This window comes from Danio aesculapii, chromosome 1 (genome assembly GCF_903798145.1).
Source record: "Danio aesculapii chromosome 1, fDanAes4.1, whole genome shotgun sequence".
In the NCBI taxonomy this organism is placed as follows: Eukaryota; Metazoa; Chordata; class Actinopteri; order Cypriniformes; family Danionidae; genus Danio; species Danio aesculapii.
Window position 1 is genome coordinate 41,096,110 of NC_079435.1, and position 17,674 is coordinate 41,113,783.

Consider the following 17,674-nt stretch of genomic DNA (forward strand, 5'->3'; position numbering starts at 1 on the left):
TCTTAGACTTTTACACGCCTGAAACTTGTCTATAGCGCTTGTTCACTGCTGCTCTTATAGTTGTGTAAATTGCTTCCTTGTCCTCATTTGTAAGTCGCTTTGGATAAAAGCGTCTGCTAAATGACTAAATCTAAATCTAAATCTAAATCTACTATGTGATGGTGTTATATGCTATATGCTAAAACTGTGCAATATGCTAATCGGTTTCACAATATTTTCTGGTATTTACTGCAATATTTGATATCTATGACAATAACTGGTATACATCCAATAAGAGAAAAGTCCCGTCTCTTTACAGAAAGTTATTCTGTGACTTTTTTTATACTGTATGAGCACACACGTAATGTAATATCTGTCATTCAATCTGGTGGACACTAGAGGGCAACCTTGCAAATAAACTCCACATTTGCATTATAGAAAACATCAACTATCCCTGTAGCTAAAGAAAAAGATCATCAACAGAGTATAGACTTTCATTACTATAGAATACTATAAAATAGATTATATCCTCATTATTCTGGAATATGAAATCACGTTTGGTAACAAAAAAAAAAAAAAAGATTTCAAACCCTCTACCAATGTTACAAAGTGCATTAGCCAGTAAATATGTCAGTAAATCTATTTGTAAACACACTGTGGTTCATTTATTCGTTGCAGACTGACCATGGGTTTTATTGTTAAATAACAAAAAAAAAAAAAAAAACCCGTCTGACACTTAAATTAAATATCATTTAGCAATTTTCCAATTATCATCAATGTTTTTATAAATGCAAAAGGCACTGCGTTTTTTTTAATTGTTGATTTATGTGACGTGTTTATTAAAAACAAGTTTTGCTACAACCAATTCTTTCAAACTTTTGCCATTAATGAAAATTGAGATTTGAAGCTTTGGCATTGAGAACCCTTTGAGATGTATATACAGTTGAAATCAGAATTATTAGCCCCCCTGTTCATTTTTTTCCCCGTTTTCTCTTTAACAGAGAGGCGATTTTTTTTCAACTAATTTCTAGACATAATAGTTTTAATAACTCATTTTTAATAACTATTTTATTTTATCTTTGCCATGATGACAGTAAATAATATTTGACTAGATATTTTTCAAGACACTTCTCTACAGCTTAAAGTGACATTTAAAGGCTTAATTAGGTTAACTAGGCAGGTTAGGGTAATTAGGTAAGTTATTGTATAACGATGGTTTGTTCTGTAGACTATCGAAAAAAATATTAGCCTAAAGGGGCTATTAATTTTGTCCTTAAAACAGTGTTTAAAAAATTAAAAACTGCTTTTATTCTAGCAGAAATAAAACAAATAAGACTTTCTCCAGAAGAAAAAATATTATCAGACATGTTGTGAAAATTTCTTTGCTCTGTTAAACATAATTTGGGAAATATTTTAAAAAGAGAAAAAAAAATTCAAAGGGGGCTAATAATTCAGGTTTTAATAAAAGTTTTATCCCATTTCCTGACCATACCTAGGTTTTTGAACACACAACAGGCAGCCCTGAGCTGTAGAGTCATGTTTAAAACGCATTTGTTTGTTTGACAGCAGATATTTATGGAAACAATTTTTCCAGCTTAATGCTCTTTTTGGAGACGGCAAAAACATCTTTATATTAAGAGAGTGTTCATAATAAAATGAGTTGCACTTACCTTGGTAGTGGCAACTCGTACTCCGTTTGCTCAGCAGCCATGTACATTTCTCTCGATGAGGTTTCCTCATCATCACTGTCACCTAGAGCACTATCCGAACTCTCATTCCTCCGTATGTCCGTCAAAAGCCTTTGATGCAACTTCCTGTCCAACCCTCGCCCCCCACACCCCATCCCAGTCAGACCCCCAGCCTGTCCCACATTCTCCACCTCTCTGGGGCTGCCAATGTGAAACTGCACCCTTTGCAGAAGAGGACTCTGATTGGCCAAAATATGCTCTAATCCACCTCCAACAGAGTCGACGTGTTCTCCAAAACATTCCGGTCCCATTTCAGTACATTCAGGCCTGAACGTGTTCGCTTCCAGACCGGTGGGTGTATTGGTTGAGTTTGTATCTGTCGAAAGTGTCTCGTCATTTTGCTCCATAAAGGTGCCTGGAATGGGCTTTATTGGGTCTGGTGGAGGGGGAAATGTTTTTTCGCCGATCCTCTCATTGGCAGGGTTGGGGTCAGTGGTTGGAGAGGTGCAGGGATTGGCTGGATTGTCCTTCTGTCCTTGTGGTTGCACATGTTCCTGCAGGTCCGAGCAGCGAATGAAGTAGGAGAGAATATACAAGACCCTCTGTACCAGCTCTCTTCTGCGGCCCACGACCACCGTTCGACACACTCTCACCGGAGAGCCCAAAGCACCATACAGGTCACCTAAACAAGACAACAAACAACAGCATGCAAAACTGAGACTGGTTAACACAAACTGGTTAACTCCCTGAATTTCTTTTTTTATTTGAACTGTATTGTATTTTTTTTTAAAGGGGACCTATTATGCCATTTTTTTACAAGACGTAAAAGAAGTCTCTGGTGTCCCTATAGTGTGTATGTGAAGTGTCAGCTCAAAATACCCCACAAATAATGTTTTAGAACTCTTTAGAACTGCCCCTTTTAGGCTTTGATCCTAATTGTGCCATTTTGGTTACTGTCGCTTTAAATTCAAATAAGATTGTGCGCTCTTTTCAAAAGCTACAAATGCCTATGCATCAGCATAATGGCAGATTCAAAAACAAGACTAAGATCCTATGCTAATGAGGGACAGATCGTCACTAGTGGGTGGGGCTTTCCCCCATGATGACATGCACAAAGGGAGAATGTCAATCAAAGTGTTTCTGCAGTTTTTATAATGTGTGATCATAAAAAAGATGTATATATTTTTTCCATTATAAGCTGGTTCTATTCACAGACTGTTGCCACACACGTGTTTAAACCACGTATAAAAGTGATTTTTGCATAGTAGCTTTCCTTTAATGAGAAAATTTAATCAAATGAAAATTATACCTAGAAAAAATATTAAATTTTTTTTTAAAGAGGATCTGGTTACACTTGCTTAATATAAACATTTTTTGAGAATTTATTTTTTATATACCTTAAACAAATATATAATGTGTGTCAAAATGAATTGTTTCTTGGATGCACCTCGATGCAGACGCAAAAAATTTGGTATGGGTTTAGTAACAATCATAAGCGGTTATTATTGACTTCATTTATGCGTTATATGGCGGTAGCTTACTATGGCGAGGGAGGAGACGCAGAGTAATTAAAACGCTCCAACTACTTAAAAAGCAGATAACTGTGCACAATCCACTGCTTGTGAGTTTGCGGGACAGTCTTTCACTGACAGGGAAGTACATCAGAATCTAGTTACGAAAAAATTAAAGCTGTAATCTCTCTCACTCTCTGTGGCACCTTTGACATGCTGGCGTGTTCCTGAGGTAATGTTTTATATCCTCTCATGACTGTTACAACAATAACGTTACTTGTGAACCCAGACAAGAGCATGTCTGCAGAGCAAGTTTTCTCCACCGTGTCACCGTCTATATTAGATCAGCTGATCGCCGCGGCTGTTTAACATCAGTGTCCGTGTCACAGAGCCGCGCTGACTGTTAGAGCTAATTGCAGCCTTTTCTGTTGAGCGCGTGACAGCAAAAGTTAAAGCTAAAGTTTCATTGTTTCTTCCATTTTAATGCATAAAATCTCCCACATTTTATAATTAAATAAAACTGAAAAATATAAAATGGCCTGTAATTGCAGTAAGATACAGTTATCTTACCCCGCCACCCCCCCCCCCCCCCCCCCCCCTGTTTATTTTTCCCCCAATTTCTGTTTGACGGAGAGAATATTTTTTTCCCAACACATTTCTAAAAATAATACTTTTAATAACTCATTTCTAATAACGGATTTATTTTAGCTTTGCCATTATGAGATTAAATAATATTTAACTAGATACTTTTCAAGACACTTCTATACAGCTTAAAGTGACATTTAAAGGCTTAACTAGGTTTATTAGGTTAACTAGGCAGGTTAGGGTAATTAGGCAAGTTATTGTATAACGATGGTTTGTTCTGTAGACAGTCGAAAAAAAATTGCTTAAAGGGCTATTAATTTTGTCCTTAAAATGGTTAATAAAAAATTAAAAACTGCTTTTATTCTAGCCGAAATAAAACAAATAAGACTTTCACCAGAAGAAAAAATATTATCAGACATACTGTGAAAATTTCTTTGCTCTGTTAAACATCATTTGGGAAATATTTGAAAAAGAAAAAAAAATTTCAAAGGGGGGCTGATAATTCTGACTTCAACTGTGTGTTATAATATATATTTGAAAAGCCTATAATTAGCAAAATATAATTTGCACAATTTAGGTCTTGTCTTTTTAGACTTGATGTAGTTAAGAATCATTAAGAATGTATATATTGTTTACGTGGAATTATACAGAAAACATTTAAAACAACAGACTTGCTTTATTAAATGTGTTTTAAATTATTTTACTGAATATTTTCAACTCATGCGCTGAATAATACAAACACAATTTTTCCACCACTGCCAAAACAATCAAAATATTGACTTTGATTACAAAAGAATTTAAAGAAACTTATTTATTTCATATAAAAGAATTGCCTGAAATAACATTTTTTTGATTCAGTTGAACTTATCTTTATTACTATAGTTTTTTTTTTACAATGTAAATTGTGTCAAAGCACCTTAACATAGATGAAGTACTAGTAAATTTGATAAAAAGTACAGCAAAAACTGTAACGTTTGTGACAAATTTTTTCACAATTCTTTAAGGATTGCTTGAAAAATAGAAAGCAAAAAAACAGCATTTCTCTGAAATAAAATTAAATTATAATATTATTAATGCTTATAAAGGTTTTATAACATTATAAATGCATTTATAGTCATTTTTGACTATTAATTGCATGCATATTTAGTGAACAAAGTATTTTTTTTAAACTGTCTCCCTGTCTTTTACACTGTTTATGGGCAACTTTATATCTGCTCCAATTTGCACAACATCTGTACTGTACTGATGTACTGCTCTGCATTACTGTTTCCTGTTCTGTCTTGTCTGTCCTGTCTTATATGCACTAAATGTTGCACAAACTGCACTTTGCGCTCTTATTCATAGTCTTATTCATATTTTTATTTTATTTATTTTTTAATTTTAATTTATCTTATTTCATTTATTTCATTAGTAGTGCACAGCAGTGGTGTAGTCCTAAAAAAAAGGTGGTGTACTATTACCCACCCAACCCGCCCATGTTGTATTATAATTTTATCTAAACGTTTCAGCGAGACATCATTCAGCTGACTTCGAAAAACAAATTAAGATGGGAGTTAAAAAAACATTTGGTATACAGTTAAAGGGGATGCGAATACACGTAAATTAGGGAAGTCTAATCAGCAAAACAAGTGAGTATACCAAGGGTATACGCAATTATTGATCCTCAGAAGTCGTAATACCCAAACAGCTAGTGGAAAAAAGTAGGCATACTGAGTATACGTGCTTATAGCCCCGACTACACTACTGGTGCACAGTCCCGTGTCATGTTGTCAATTTATATTGTTTGATGTAGCACCTTGGTCTTGGAGGAACAATGTTTCGTTTCACTGTATACTGCACTGTATATTGTTAAAATGACAATAAAGCCAACTTGACTCGACTTGAACTTTATACCACTCCTGATGCACAAAACTTCATTAAGTAACATTTGTCTGCTCCTTGACTAATATAATATGAGTATATTTGTTAAAGTAAATATTAAATTCGTATGTGTATTCTTACCTAACTGAGCCCACAGCGGGTTGTACGGGTGAGATTTAGCCAGCAGATCCACCGTTTGGGAAGTGGGTTTCTGGCAGGCAGGTTTGATTGGCGGCAGGTTGCTGGGCATGACGGTTGGCACCCAGGCTAAATGATGTGTAAGAACAGCAGTAAGGAGAGCTGACAGAAACCTAGACCAGATTATAAAAAAAAAAAAAGAAAAAGTTCACAATCGTCCAACCAGAACTCAAGAAAATAAGGCAATCAAGAGGAAGTTACTCATGACTGACTGCCACACAGACACACCTGGACAACTGTGTTTGTTGACACGCTTAGGATCAGTGATGGTGATGGAAACAAATAACTCAATTTCCCTTTGATTACACAGTACTAATAGAAGAACAGGGTTAAAGATTTCAGGTAATATGTTTAGTTGAAAAGGTTAAAGACCACTGACTGGCTCTTGACTCCGTGCTCCATCAGCAAACTCATCTCCTTCAGGAAGCGCTGGCACAGTAGGTTTCGCTCGGCACTCTGGGAGATCATGGACAGCCAGACTGGTTCGCTGATGCGGGGAGCCATGTACAGGTTCCACACCGTCATCCTGAAGACCCACACAAAGCCAGATGAGTATCGAATGTAAACCAGTGCTTCAATTACGATGTCTTTACTATTTTTTGTTTCATTTAGGATTTACACTATTTCCAAAGTCAGATTTAAGGACTTTTAATAACACAAGTTAAATGCAATTCATGAGGGGTTAGCTTTACTTGAGGTAAAAGCTGATTGGTTGCTCCCATGTGTGGACTTCTCAATAGCATTATTTACCTGAATTTATTTCTAACTGGAGAAAAGCATGTGGCAAAAAGAAAATAAAAGCAAGTGGCAAATAGACAGAGAAAAGCATTTGCCATATGCCTTTTTAAAAAGCTATTTAAATTGTGCATTTAAATGCATTTTAAATGATTTATTAATACACTTTTTTATTGTTCGATTAATCTGCGTTTTTAAACATGAATTAGATCAACATTTATAAAATTGTTTATTTATACATTTAAAAGTAAATTTTTAATACATTGTTTTATTGCTTTATTAAATGACATTTAAAAACACCACACAAATAAACACATTTAAATATCTCTATTTGTTTGTACATTTATATTGTGATTTATTTATATACATTTAAAATGCTGCAACCATTAAATTGATCATTTAATTCTTCGTTTTATTTCCAACCGGCACTCCTGGTCCTCCATACACAAAAGGGTGCACATCGATACATTAGTCAAAATCAGAAAAGTTAAGGAGTTGCGTAAAGGGTTGGCAATGTATAAATGTTGTTAACTTGCAGTTATACAATATAGTGTCTTACAAAAAGCAATAATATTTACATGTAATAATAATACATGTACAATTAAGTGTATTAAGTAGTGTTTGGGTGGCAAATTAAATATATTTTCTTCATCACATTAAAGTCGAAGTCAGAATTATTACCGTCCCCTGAATTATTATCCCCCTGTTTATTTTTTTTCCCCAATTTCTATTTACGTAGAGAAGATTTTCTCAACACATTTCTAAACATAATAGTTTTAATGACTCTTTTCTAATAACCGATTTATTTTCTCTTTGCCATGATGACAGTAAATAATATTTTACTAGACATTTTTCAAGACACTTCTATACAGCTTAAAGTGACATTTAAAGTTACATGAGGCAAGTTATTGTATAATGATGGTTTGTTCTGTAGATTCTCGAAAAAAATGTATAGCTTAAAGGGGCCAATAATTTTGACCTTAAAATGGTTTTTTTTTTTAAATGTCAAATTCTAGCTGAATTTTCTTCTCCAGAAGAGAATAATTCTAACTTCAACTGTATATCAGATGCTATTTGTTATAGTATTCTATAGTATAGTATTCTAATGAAAATTGGAAAGGCATGCTTGTCCCAAGCCAACACTGGATTACTGTCATTTACTCTCTTAAATGTCATCTAATCAAATATTAAATGTTTCATCTTTCTTCTTAAATGTTAAGTTATATAATTATGTAATGTTCACTTATGAAGTGGTAATCTCCATGCATATTATGTAAAAGCAAAAACTATACATTTTAATAAAATAGTTAGGTGTTTTTAACTATTTAATAAAGGTCAATCATTATGAAAGCAACACAATTACATTTTAAAGCAGTTTCAAAAATGTTTTCTGATATGTGAGCACTTCTCAAACCTTGAAAACACCAGATTAAAACTCAAACATTTTCAAGGATTTTTAGCACTCGTATGAACACTGTTTATTCAGGTTTATCGAATGGTACTATACAGAAAGTGCAACAGTAGAAATAAAAACCTGTGAAGAGATGATGCCAACCATCACTTAAAAAAATATTGTTTGCTCATTATTGAAACCATTTATTTAAAATGAGCTAAAATAACAGAATTCTTGAGGTTTTTTGGGGGACAACTTAACTATTTTTACAAATTTAAGTGGATTGAACATAAAACAATTAAGTTAACTTAATTTGTGTTGGGACAACATGAATGAGTGATCGAAGACTTCAAGGACAACACATACACCTAATACATATATACACTTACAATTACACAGGCATCACCTATATACTATATAACTGCAGGTTAACTATGTTTATAAATAATAACTTTAACTTTAAAAGCTATTAGATACTAGTTAAAGTAGTTAAATTAGCAACTAATAAAGTTATGGTAACTAATAACCTACACTTTTCTGAAGTTGATTTTAATGCAATAATGTGGTATTGTAAAGCTGCTTTCAAACAATAGTCATTGTAAAAATCACTATACAAATAAACTTGAATTGAACTGAACATGAGGAATTCAAAACAAATCTATATGAAGTGTGATGATATCTTTTACCTGAATTCTCCAAGAGCTTCCATCACTCTGCATAGATAGACCTGCACTCGCTGACTGGACTCTGCTATCCTTCTGCACACAATCATTGCCTGAAAAAAAATTCGCACAAGGTTTAAACTTTCAGGAATACGTGTGCAATTTAAATTTCATTTCATTTCATATTTAATAAGGAGAACATTTAACACATTTTTAAACATAAGTTTTAATATCTAATTCCTTTTGTCCATGATGGCAGTACATAATATGCTACTAGTTATTATGCAATATACTATTCAGCTTGAAGTGCAATTTAAGTGCTTAAAGGGGTGGTCCAGAGAATATTTTTAAGGCTTGGTTGTGTTTATGGGGTGCAAAGCAATGTGTGCTCATGGTTCATTTGTAAAAAATCACGTTATTTTTTCATATATATTATTTTGATTATATACAGCTACTCAGCTAACATGAAAATGACTGTCATATTTTCTAGTTCCTCTGAAGACCTACCCTCAAGAGGCTCTGATTGGTCAGCTAACATGATGTGCTGTGATTTGCAGATCAGCTCCACATCACCAGGAATGTCTCTGCTATAACATTACAGCACCTCTGGCCACTCCCCTTCACTGTGCTAATAATATTTACCTTACAAAATTTATAAATAATTGTAAAAACTGCTTTCATTACAGCAAAACTTACTGTTTCATTTAAAAAATAAATATATCATAGGAAATACCGTGACAAATTTGTTGGTTCTACTAAACACCCCTTAGGAAAATAATTTCAATTTCACAGAAGAATAAATCATAATCGTAGTAAGTAAATATATAAAGAATAATAAGCTTCATGCCAAGGTCTGTGTGAAACCTAGTGGTTTGAAGGTGTGATATATAAGAAAGTAATATTAATCAATAATATATAATTAATTAGTCTTTTGAGGCTATACAGTAATTCTTAAATAGAGTATTTTAATAAAATGTCAATTGTTTCTTCTTGTAATTATACCTGACAAGATTTATTTGGTTCTTCTTAATCTATTGTTATTGTTAAACAATGCTGCATTGCTGGCAAATTCAGTAATTCTTAAAGTCATTCTAAAAATAGTTTCCCTGTCTAATATCAGCCTAATTGCTTGTTTTTTTCAGCCTGTTAAATAAGACACTTTTTCTGTCATGTTTTGGCCTAAACACTTAAAAATAACTTAATTAATAAATGCATTTTAAATTCCAGGCCCATAGCTGGGGGAGGAGGGGGTGCGGGTGGTTCAAAAAACCCACCCCTCACTAATAAAGGTCTGGAATTTGTCCCATACATGAGCTCATTTGTCCTATTTTGACCGCTGTGCCATACTAAATTGTTAAAAAAAACAATCAAAGAAGGCTTTAAGACCAAGCGGAATCCTCTGTTGGCTGTTTCTTCCATGTGACATAGGAAAGTTGAATGTGGGGGCCAGTTTGTGTTTGCCTATTATATGACAATAGGCTATTTCTTCATTTAAAACTTGAACAGCATGCTTTTTTCTAATGATTTATGATGTAATAAATTTGTATTTGAAAAGTAAGTATTAATAAAAAGAAATTCTTCTAAATCTTTAGAAAATGTTTTGGTAGCCTACATCAAAAAAATTTGGTTGATGACCATCTGACAAGCTATTCCAACAAAAAAATAGTGCTTAAAAAGTATTTAAACCTCATAATTAAATAAAAAATTAGACTAATAACTGCAAAAAGGTCCATATTTTAAGAAAAAAGAACCACTCCTTTCACCAGGCTGGCTACAGGTCTGAATTCTGATTATGAATTCTGATGAAACCCTACAGCACCTAGTCCTACAAAGGTTGCTATAATAAATCATTGTCCTGTGCTTCCACACTCACCCTCTCGATGGCAGTCTTGAGTTTGTTCATATGAGACTCAAAAAGAGGAAAGTGGGAGAAGAAAAACTCCTGAAAGTTGTGGTTTTCCTCTTCTCTCTCTGGCAGGCTGATGATGATGCTTATGGCAATCTTCTTCCTTCGGATCATGGCAGGGTTGGAGCTGCAGCTCTCATCAGACAGGTTGAACATTTCCTCTGCGTTCCTGATGAAAGAACATACACAACTACATCTAATCTGGCTTCTTCATTTCTTACTGGTTTCTTGTGTAACACTGAACTCACCAGCGGGGCATGGGGCCGTGCTGTAGACTGGTGGCCTGGCTGCGAAGCCACCGGCGCTGGTAGCTGCTGGCACAGCCACTGCTGAAGGAAGAGCCAGGTGAAGGCTGCGGGGTGGCCAGCAAACTGCTCAGAGATGCTACACAATGGAGAAGTGGAATTTGATCAACAATATTTACATTATATATCTCTCTCTTTTTTTCTTTTTTAAATAGCTGTAATATACAGTTTAGGCTAGTGATACAATGAATAATAATAGCAGTGAAGACCATGGCTACAGATGAGACACCAAAATCAAATACTCTATCAAAACTGGTGTCTAAAATGGATAGTTCATTCAAAAATGAATGTTTACTCACCCACAAATAGTTACCAATACTTTTGAGTTTCTTTCTTTTGTTGAACACAAAATAAGATATTTTGAAGAAAGCTGAAAACCTGTAGCCATTGACTTGCATAGTAGGAAGAGGTAATGGTTACAGATTTCCTGCTTTCTTCAAACTATTTTCTTTTGTGTTGAACAGAAAAGAAGAAACTAAAAGGTTTGAAACAAGGATAACAGAATTTACATTTTTAAGTGAGCTATCCTTTTACGGTAAAATCAAATAAAACATACATAGACTTACTTGCATTGTTGCCAGATTGGGCGGTTTTGAATTTGGTTCAAATTGGTTCAAAATTGGTGCGGGTAAAAAAATGGCGTTTATGCCAAAAATGGCAATGGTGCAAACTGCATCATGCAGCGCCTGCAGTTAAACTCATTGCGGTTTATCGTGACACTTTTATCGATGGTTTTTTTCTGCGACTGGCAGAAACAACAAACATAGAAGCTTTGTCTGATTGACAAACAGCACCTAATTATTCTCAAAAGAACTTAAAACACCAAATGGGACGACCTTATACCCCATTTCCAAAGTCAAACATACTAATAGGTAGTGTAATCTACACAACATTAAGTGCAGTGTGTGGGTGAGAGGTGGCAGTGTTTTGATGTGATCCGCTTACGTTTTGGTTCTGCTGGGGTTGGTTGCTGTATGGTTAAAAATGATGACCGTAAATTAACTAGGTTAATTTTGATTTAAATAAAATAATAATCTAATATTTTGGCGTTTTTTTTGTGCATTTGGGCGGGTTATGGACAGCTTTTGAGCTGTAAAACACAAGCTATATCTGGCAACACTGCTTACTTTTATTTACATACAAAAACATTTTAGTGAAAAGTTCAACTAAATAAGCCAAAACAATTCCTGGTATTGAAGATAACTGATATATAGTAGAATGAAAATTGTTTTTTTATACAAAAGTTGATCAAATATGGTGTATTAAACAAAGCAGAGAACATTAGCATGCACAATTAAATATCTGCTATCGACCAGAATCAAATTAAACAATATTTATTGATAAAAAATAGCTAACATAATCAATTTACTGTCCAGAGATACTGCCCTGCTGTATAGCTAACTGTCTGAATAATAAGTGATATGTTTAAGCTGCATGATTTCATTAACACCAAGTTAAAACAGGAGGATCAATTATTTAAAAATATTTATTTACTGTCAATTTTCATCTTGTAATCTTTGTTGTTGTAATTTCTATTAAAAAAAACATTAGACATCAAACTCAAATAGTAATGTTTGTTCAGTGGGAGAATTTATTTACATTTTAAAAATCTATATTAAAGGGACATTTCACGCAAAAATTCTGTCTTCTGACTTTGCCCTTTATTAAAGTGTTTATACCTGAGCGAGCGATGCCACTGTCTCCGTCCTCACTGTGTCCTCTGCTCGGCATGTCCACTGGATTGCTGTGGGCTGGAAAAAGAGAGTCATTAAACCATAACATTCAGCAGGAATTGAAGAAATGGCATATGTACTGCTACACAAGGTGCCCGATTTGCTGGAGGTGTGGGGTTCCTGAGCCCGTTTTAAAAAAAAAAGATCATGCAGGTTAGAATCACACACACGCACACAACAAACACTGCAAAAAGTGTGAAAGCATCTGAAAGCGTGTAGTTAACCAGCGAAACCTAAAAATACTGCCGTTTCATCCACAGCAATGCTGCCGTCCCAAAATGACCCTGTTTACTCTTGGAATTAACATCAATTACAGACAACTGAAAAAGGGATAGTTCACCCCAAAATTATAATTTACTCACCCTCAAGTGTTTTGTGGAACACAAAAGAAGATATTTTGAAGTATGTTAGAAACCATTGATTCCATAGTAGAAAAAACAAATACTATAAAAGTCACTGGTGTCTGGTTTCCAGCATTTTTCAAAATATCTATATTCTATTCTTTTGTGTTCAACAAAAAAAGTAGCTCACAAGTTTGTGAGAAGTTAACGGTGAGTAAATGACAGTTTTCAGTTCTGAGTGAACCATCCCTTTATTTAGATGTAAATGACCTACAATTCAATTTGCGATCCTATCTCTCAAACTCCACGTTGCATTCTATCATCAGGTGTAAATTGCATTCTGCCCTGACTGTTGTGATAGCATCACCCAAGAACGTTAACACCAGTAGTGAAACAGGGTCAGAGATAGAGGAAGTGTATTAGGTCAGAGGACTGAAATCAAATCAAGGGCTAATCAGCCAGAGAGAGCGCACACAGTAGAAAATGAAACATAGCTAAAGGATGAGTGCATGTGAGATGAACACATGCTCACGCTGCTTCAGCATTCCACACAAACCTGCAAAGAAAGATGCACTCCGAGCCAGGAAGAGCAAAGGAGCGCTAGGTACATGGCGTACTCCTGGAAAGAGGAGCAGTTCATGGCCATGTTAAGGAGGAGGACACTTGGATGAAATACAGAGAAAGATTTAGGAGTCCTAGTGAGCTGCCATTCCACTGAAATGTGCGCATCCACTTTTTCAGGTTGTTGTATTTGCTTTTGTTGGACCCATCTGTTCACATTAATTCAACTTACAATCATGTTTAGCAGTGAATTGTGTAGAAAAACTACATTACCCATGATGCCGTCTAGAAATCCTAACAATCAGAAAACTGCGGTAAGCAAAGCCCTTAACAGCTTTAGCTCTCCCCACTGTAGGATACCCATATTTTAGAGTTTGATGTTAGCATGATGTTAAGCTAAATCCTCTATTACCCTGTGGAGAAAACCATGATATTTTCCTCCTCCCACAAATAGTTTGATGTTAGCATGTTGTTAAGCTAAATACTCAATTCCCCTGTGGAGAAAACCATGATATTTTCCTCCTTCCACATATAGTTTGATGTTAGCATGTTGTTAAGCTAAATACTCAATTCCCATGTGGAGAAAACCATGATATTTTCCTCCTTCCACATATAGTTTGATGTTAGCATGTTGTTAAGCTAAATACTCAATTCCCATGTGGAGAAAACCATGATATTTTCCTCCTTCCACATATAGTTTGATGTTAGCATGTTGTTTAGCTAAATACTCAATTCCCGTGTGGATAAAACCATGATATTTTACTCCTTTTACATATAGTTTGATGTTAGTGTGTAGTTAGGCTAAATATTCAGATATTTTACTCCTTCCAAATAGAGTTTGATATTAGCATGTTGTTAAGCTAAATACTCAATTCCCCTGTGGAGAAAACCATGATATTTTACTCCTTCCGAGTTTGATTTTAGCATGTTAGTAAGCTAACTGCTTAATTCCTATGTGGAGAAAACTAGCCCCTTTTACTAGCCCTACACAGTTTGATGTTAGAAAATTGCTAAGCTAACTTCTTAATGCTCATAAAATACACATCACAACCAAACACTGAGTAAAATTGTCGTTCTTAATTTAAACTATTTTCTATCAATGGATTTCAGAATTGAATGAAACCAGAAACGTACATTATCTGTTCCTGAAATAAAACAAATACAGTGAATAAAAGTATTTCATCCCAAAAATGTCTATAATGGCCTGATTTTAGGTTAATTTCCCAGTTGTTCTGTAAAGGAACATGTCGTTCATTTGGTTCTCAGACTTTTGTTCTTTATTAAAAACACTATACTAATCTACAAACCCTGTCATTGTCCTTGTCCTCAGCCCAATTGAACCTACAGCTTTAATAGTTTTGTTTTGCTAAAAACTGTTATTTAGAAAAAACACTTCATAAATAGCAAGTTAAAGTTGTTATCATTCACATCAATTGATGAAAAACTTGAAATTATATATACATTTTACAAATAAATACTACAAATAAATTTACAATCGTCCCCATGTTTCTGTCAGTCCTGTCACATTTACATAAAATTTACCATAAAATGCGTGCAATACACATTTAAGGCTATGACTTAAAGGAAGTGAAATCCTTTGATGGAGGAGAAGCTGACAGTGATCAAGGATGCATCCTATCATTAAATTGTATGATTTTATGCTTGTTTTTGTAAGATTTTTTGAGGACGACAAGCTTAAAGGTCAGGCCCTGTCATGTTTTTAATAAGTAAAAATGTCTGTTTCTGGTAGAATGTCCCCAACATTTCCTCTCATCGGCCATCTTGGATTATTTAATTGAGCTTTGGTCAGTGTATACTTGGTGATGTGTGAACCTTAAAAATAAATAATTAAGACCCCTATCATTTTGTCTTTGTGATAAGTGTGAACAATCTATTATGTGTTAGACTGCTGTGCACGTTGGCACTCGGTAGCTCACTAGATTTTGGAAAAAAGTGTAAATAAATTGACTAAGAAGAACGAAGAGTTTGTAAATATCTTACCTATGCTGCTGCTGGTGTGACTAGGAAAAGTTTGGCTCATCGACTCAAAACTGTCTTGAAGCCTTTAAGTAATAAAAATAAGGAAAAGAATGAGTGATAGCAACAATAGAGCCAGATCAAAATAAGATAAATTGTAAGAGGAAATAAGAGACATACGTGTTTGTACTTCCAGAGGTGCTGCTGCTTCCAAACCGGGTGGAAAAAACCTTACTGACCATCAGTTGCGGTGGAGACCTGTCAGACAACACAGTGTTTCACATACAGATTCCGGAAGTCCTAATTCCTGGATAATATATAGTGTTTATTGTAAATGCTCACCGAATGTGGTGAATTTTAAGAGTTGAACCTTTGTAGCTCATGGAAACCGAGCCAAACATCATCTCTCCAAGCATGTTCACGTCTGAAGCCGGTCTGGTATACTGAACATACAGTACATACATGCACACAAGTCAAGTGTAGTTGTAAAATATATCATTATATGTTTGAATATTATGATCTGAAGTGTTCCTACAATAACTTTCCAAGATACAAGCTAAACATCAGTGTATAAATGCACAAACCTGATATGTAGGAGGCTTGTCTTTCTCATTTGCTTGGCTGCCGATATGGCAAGCTCCGCTGCGGTTAGGGGGAGTTTTGGTTTCATCAGCCGTCTGTAAGAAACAATCGGTCACTCACATGATACATCACACTGTGTATCTTAATCTTCTTGGTCATTATAGATTCAAGGGGATTTCTCCACAGAAATGGCTACTATTTTTTTTTATTTATGACTAATGGGTTTTTACACAAATGCACTGATCGACTGATTAACAGAGACAGTACCTATTTTCACAATGTTTTATAAAATCCAGACTAAATAGAACTCTTTTAAACATTCTGTTCATTAAATACTATCAAAATGATTTCTGAAATATCGTGTACAGATGAAGGCTGGAGTAATGATGCGGAATATTCAGCTTTGCCATCACGTCAATTATTAACATTTTTAAAATATTAAAATAGAAAACAACTCATTTAAATTGTAATAATACCACAATATTGCAGTTTTAACTGTATTATTATTGATCCAATACATGTTTTGTTGATAAGAGAAAGAGACTTTTCAAATTATTTTTAAAATCTCCAAACATGGTTGTGCCATCTCCAAACATGCTATTTTTCATCTCTCTCTACACACAAGTTGAAAATGCTACAGCTAAAAACAGACAGAGTTCACAGAAAGTATGTAAACCAGTTGTGCAATGATGTGGAATCACTACAACAAATATTTCACTGTATAAATAATTATAAGTTTTCTTATCTAACCTGCATGTCAAACCCCTACTTAAAATATTCCTACTTAAAATATATTACAAACATAAGCAATGATATGAAAGTGTCTGCCGCTGCAATATTCTTGCATAAGTAATACAATTCAATACTCTCTCTCTCTCTCTCTCTCTCTCTCTCTCTCTCTCTCTCTCTCTCTCTCTCTCTCTCTCTCTCTCTCTCTCTCTCTCTCTCTCTCTCTCTCTCTCTCTCTCTCTCTCTCTCTCTCTCCTCTCTCTCTCTCTCTCTCTCTCTCTCTCTCTCTCTCTCTCTCTCTCTCTCTCTCTCTCTCTCTCTCTCTCACAAAAGCTAAAGAGCTGAATAAACAGACCAATCATGTGACAACTTACTGACAATAAATCACACTCTGTTCAGAGAGAGCCAGAGACATTCAATAACAACTGTCTAGATGGATGGGTATAATTGGGTTGACTTAAAAATAAATCTTTGATTTAAAACTGTCAAGACTGTATTCAAACAATAGAGGAATTTAGTAATGCAACAGTGGAAATACAGTAAGCATAATGCAAATACAATTCGGTTAGCACAATTAAACACTTCATATATTTTTTCAGTAGATTTTTTTCCTGAGGTCTACTTAAGGTTTTAGTTTTTTGTCATTTTTTTCTGTGTATGACATTTTAACCTTTTATTTCATTAATAACCCTTTTGAAAACTTCATATTGGATTGTGTCACTATTTTAAAAATACTAAGTGTTTTGGTGAGACTGATGTGATTAGAGAAATGCCAAGCTCTCAGAAAATTAACATTGACAATTATCTTACAAGATGTTATTATAAGTTGTATGATGATATGAGCACTTTGATACTAGTAAGATTCTAGTAATTATGATAATTATAATATAATGTAAAGGCAGTTTTCACTAGTAGGTGAACGGGGAAAA

At 34.4% G+C, this 17,674-nt stretch overlaps 1 protein-coding gene across 3 annotated transcripts in view; it reads right to left on the minus strand.

The window, feature by feature from the left end:
• Nucleotides 1-17,674, minus strand: part of fnip2 (folliculin interacting protein 2) — a 40,166-nt gene that overhangs the window by 7,404 nt on the left and 15,088 nt on the right. For 2 of the 3 annotated variants that reach the window (XM_056460491.1, XM_056460501.1), the window contains exons 3-14: nucleotides 16,019-16,111; nucleotides 15,777-15,877; nucleotides 15,615-15,692; nucleotides 15,459-15,520; nucleotides 13,453-13,515; nucleotides 12,502-12,573; nucleotides 10,766-10,901; nucleotides 10,485-10,686; nucleotides 8,636-8,724; nucleotides 6,201-6,347; nucleotides 5,765-5,934; nucleotides 1,650-2,349 (exon numbers count right to left, since the gene is read on the minus strand). In XM_056460491.1, the coding sequence (XP_056316466.1) occupies nucleotides 1,650-2,349; nucleotides 5,765-5,934; nucleotides 6,201-6,347; nucleotides 8,636-8,724; nucleotides 10,485-10,686; nucleotides 10,766-10,901; nucleotides 12,502-12,573; nucleotides 13,453-13,515; nucleotides 15,459-15,520; nucleotides 15,615-15,692; nucleotides 15,777-15,877; nucleotides 16,019-16,111 (1,913 nt within the window). The remainder of the gene's footprint in view (nucleotides 1-1,649; nucleotides 2,350-5,764; nucleotides 5,935-6,200; nucleotides 6,348-8,635; nucleotides 8,725-10,484; nucleotides 10,687-10,765; nucleotides 10,902-12,501; nucleotides 12,574-13,452; nucleotides 13,516-15,458; nucleotides 15,521-15,614; nucleotides 15,693-15,776; nucleotides 15,878-16,018; nucleotides 16,112-17,674) is intronic. The other variant, XM_056460511.1, reaches the window with a different exon arrangement.